This window comes from Arachis stenosperma, chromosome 5 (assembly GCF_014773155.1).
Source record: "Arachis stenosperma cultivar V10309 chromosome 5, arast.V10309.gnm1.PFL2, whole genome shotgun sequence".
In the NCBI taxonomy this organism is placed as follows: Eukaryota; Viridiplantae; Streptophyta; class Magnoliopsida; order Fabales; family Fabaceae; genus Arachis; species Arachis stenosperma.
In genome coordinates, this window is record NC_080381.1 from 126,540,842 (window position 1) to 126,543,638 (window position 2,797).

The window sequence follows — 2,797 nt, forward strand, 5'->3', positions numbered from 1 at the left end:
TAGCATTTATAACAATAAATGAGATCATCATTATATAAGTCATTTAATTTGAAATAGCATCATTTGTGATTATAATTGATATATGTATTGCCCACAAATAAGTTAGAATTTCCTGCCACCGTGTTCAATTGGCATTGTCCAATGTGAACAACATTATATATATCATTGTGGACGCACAGCTTGTGATGCCTCCTAAGATTTTGTTGGATCGAAAACAGAATGACATAGAAGCTAACGATCAATGCATGGAGGACAAGCAAGAAACAAACAAGTAAATGTGGTCTTTAACTCTATTAATTAATTTGTTCGCCTAAAGTAGTATATATATATATATATAAAGGGTGTGTATCCTTTTAATACACAAAAATTGTAAGAAATAATATAGATAGAGGAAAAGTAGTGTTGTTTCGGAAGTGAAAATGGTGACAAGATCTGCGGCCGGTTCAGTTATGCTTGGGCTGAGGATACTTACTCTTGCGGCCTCAGTAGCAACTGTGATTGTAATTTCCACTAACAATGTCAAATTTTTTGATGGGTCTAAGTTGAAGTTCCAAGACATCCATTCATTCAGGTATGGAAACAATAATCAATTATTTCGTGAATTTTGTGTCTTCAGTTTACTAGTAGTTCACTATAAAGTCTCTAATAACTCCTTTTAATCAATTATTCATGTTAAAAATTTATTATCACATAATTAAATAAATTTAAAATGACCAAAATTATGTGCAGATATGTGCTGGCGGTTGCAGTAATTGCTGCAGTATATTGTATAGTGCAACTACCATTTGCCATACACTATGCTGTAAAGCAGAAGAGAGCCATCTCCGGTGAACTATTGAAAGAGTTTGACTTCTTCGCAGACAAGGTCCGATCCAATCTTATATATTTAATTGTTAATCATCTTTTAGTTAAGGAAATTAAATTATATTTGATGCAGAAAATTTATGTGTATTTATTTTTATGTGAAATTATTAGTTAACAATTGTTAAATAATTTAATATATTTAATTAAATTATTATTTAATAATTTTCAACTAATAATTTCACACAAAAATAATTATAGGTGAATTTTTCCTATATTTGATAGACTTTTTTTTGTATAATGAGAAATTTTACAATATATATATATATATATATATATATATATATATATATATATTTGTTACAACTTTTAAGATAATAATGATGATAAAAGTTAAACTAAAATAGATAATTAAGTATTTGTGTAAAACATTTATATGTAAAAAAAAGTCAAATTATTAAATTCTATTGTATGTACAATAACTTATATTGATAATAATAATAATATGTAAAAAATAAATTTTTAATAAAATTTGTTTAACCCTAAAAGTTTCTTCTATCATTACCACGAGAGAAATTTTCTCCCTCCACGACATATCCGATCCTATGTAGGGATACCACAATCTAAATTAAATTATTCGTGTTTATTAGATATTCATAGTGAGAAATAATTATATGACACCACTTTTAATTTCATATTTACTATTGACTCGTATTATTATTGGGTAATATATATATAAACAATTTTTTTTTGGTTAAATCCTTTTGAGTTATCTTAAGAAAACTATGTTTTTTCAGCTAAACTTAATAAAATTCAACTACGCTACATGTATTATTATTATTATTATTATTATTATTATTATTATTATTATTATTATTATTATTATTATTATTATTATTATTATTATTATATGAGAAATTGATGATTCATAATTTATTGAATAATTTTTATTACATATAATTCATAAAATAATTTATTTATTAAAAAAATGCATGCAATTTACTAATTTATTATTGAAATGATTGAAAAAAAAAATACAGGTTATTAGTGTGGTTGTGGCAACAGGGGTTGCCGTTGGTTTCGCAGTGTCAATAGAGTTCAAAGATTTCTTCGACGACATATTCGACGCTGCGGGTGTTCCAAAGAAAGACCCAACGCGAACCACAAACGACAAGTTCTACAATCGTGCCATTATCGCTTCTTCCGTCCTCTCTGTCGCATTCGTTTCCATGTTTGTCGTTTCGGTCCTTTCTTCCATTGTCCGATCCAATGCCAAATAACATGCATGTCAATCATCCATGCTCAATGCTGATTTGTTATCATCAATTCAAGTGTCTTATATTAGTCTTATTAAATCAATTAATTAGAATTATTAGTTGCTACTTGCTAGTCCATATATAATACACTCCTTTTTTAAAAGAAAATAAATGTCCATTTTTACTTTCTATGTGAACTTAAAAAAATTAGAATATGTTGTAGACATTAAAGTTAAAATTAAGTTATAAATTATCATTCATAGCAATGATTATTTTCTCTAATTCTTTTAATTTTTAAAGTGGACATATATTTAAGAATGTGTTTTTGGTCTTCAACTTGTTATTAAATTTATTTTGTTCTACCGAAACTCGATATCAATTCTAGTTTTCTATATTATTGAATAGCATCCTATTCAAGAATCAAACCTTGTGTTACATAATAATGAAAGTCAATTCCATGAACTTAAAATAAAAATCAATAATATGTATAATACTGTATTTTCTGTCCAATATTTTTTTAACTATAATTAAATTGAGCTATGTGATTTTGTAATTGGTTACCATATTCAGAGACCGAGTTTTGATTTGGTATATAGCTAAAGGTGTTCTTAGATTATCTGGTATCCGTAAATTTATAATATTTATCCATATTTGATTTATAATTTATAGATATAATATGATTTATGAGATGATTCGATCTTATTCACACTCTATTTTAATTGGATCGCAGATTCACATTT

At 26.2% G+C, this 2,797-nt stretch overlaps 1 protein-coding gene across 1 annotated transcript; it reads left to right on the plus strand.

Annotated features, from left to right (window-relative positions):
• The first annotated feature begins 377 nt into the window (after positions 1 to 377).
• Positions 378 to 2,258, plus strand: LOC130983296 (CASP-like protein 4D1). Its single transcript, XM_057907513.1, has 3 exons — positions 378 to 571; positions 730 to 865; positions 1,842 to 2,258. The coding sequence occupies exons 1-3, from the start codon at positions 420 to 422 to the stop codon at positions 2,079 to 2,081; spliced, it is 528 nt and encodes a 175-aa protein (XP_057763496.1). The 5' UTR covers positions 378 to 419; the 3' UTR covers positions 2,082 to 2,258.
• The last annotated feature ends 539 nt before the right edge of the window (positions 2,259 to 2,797 follow it).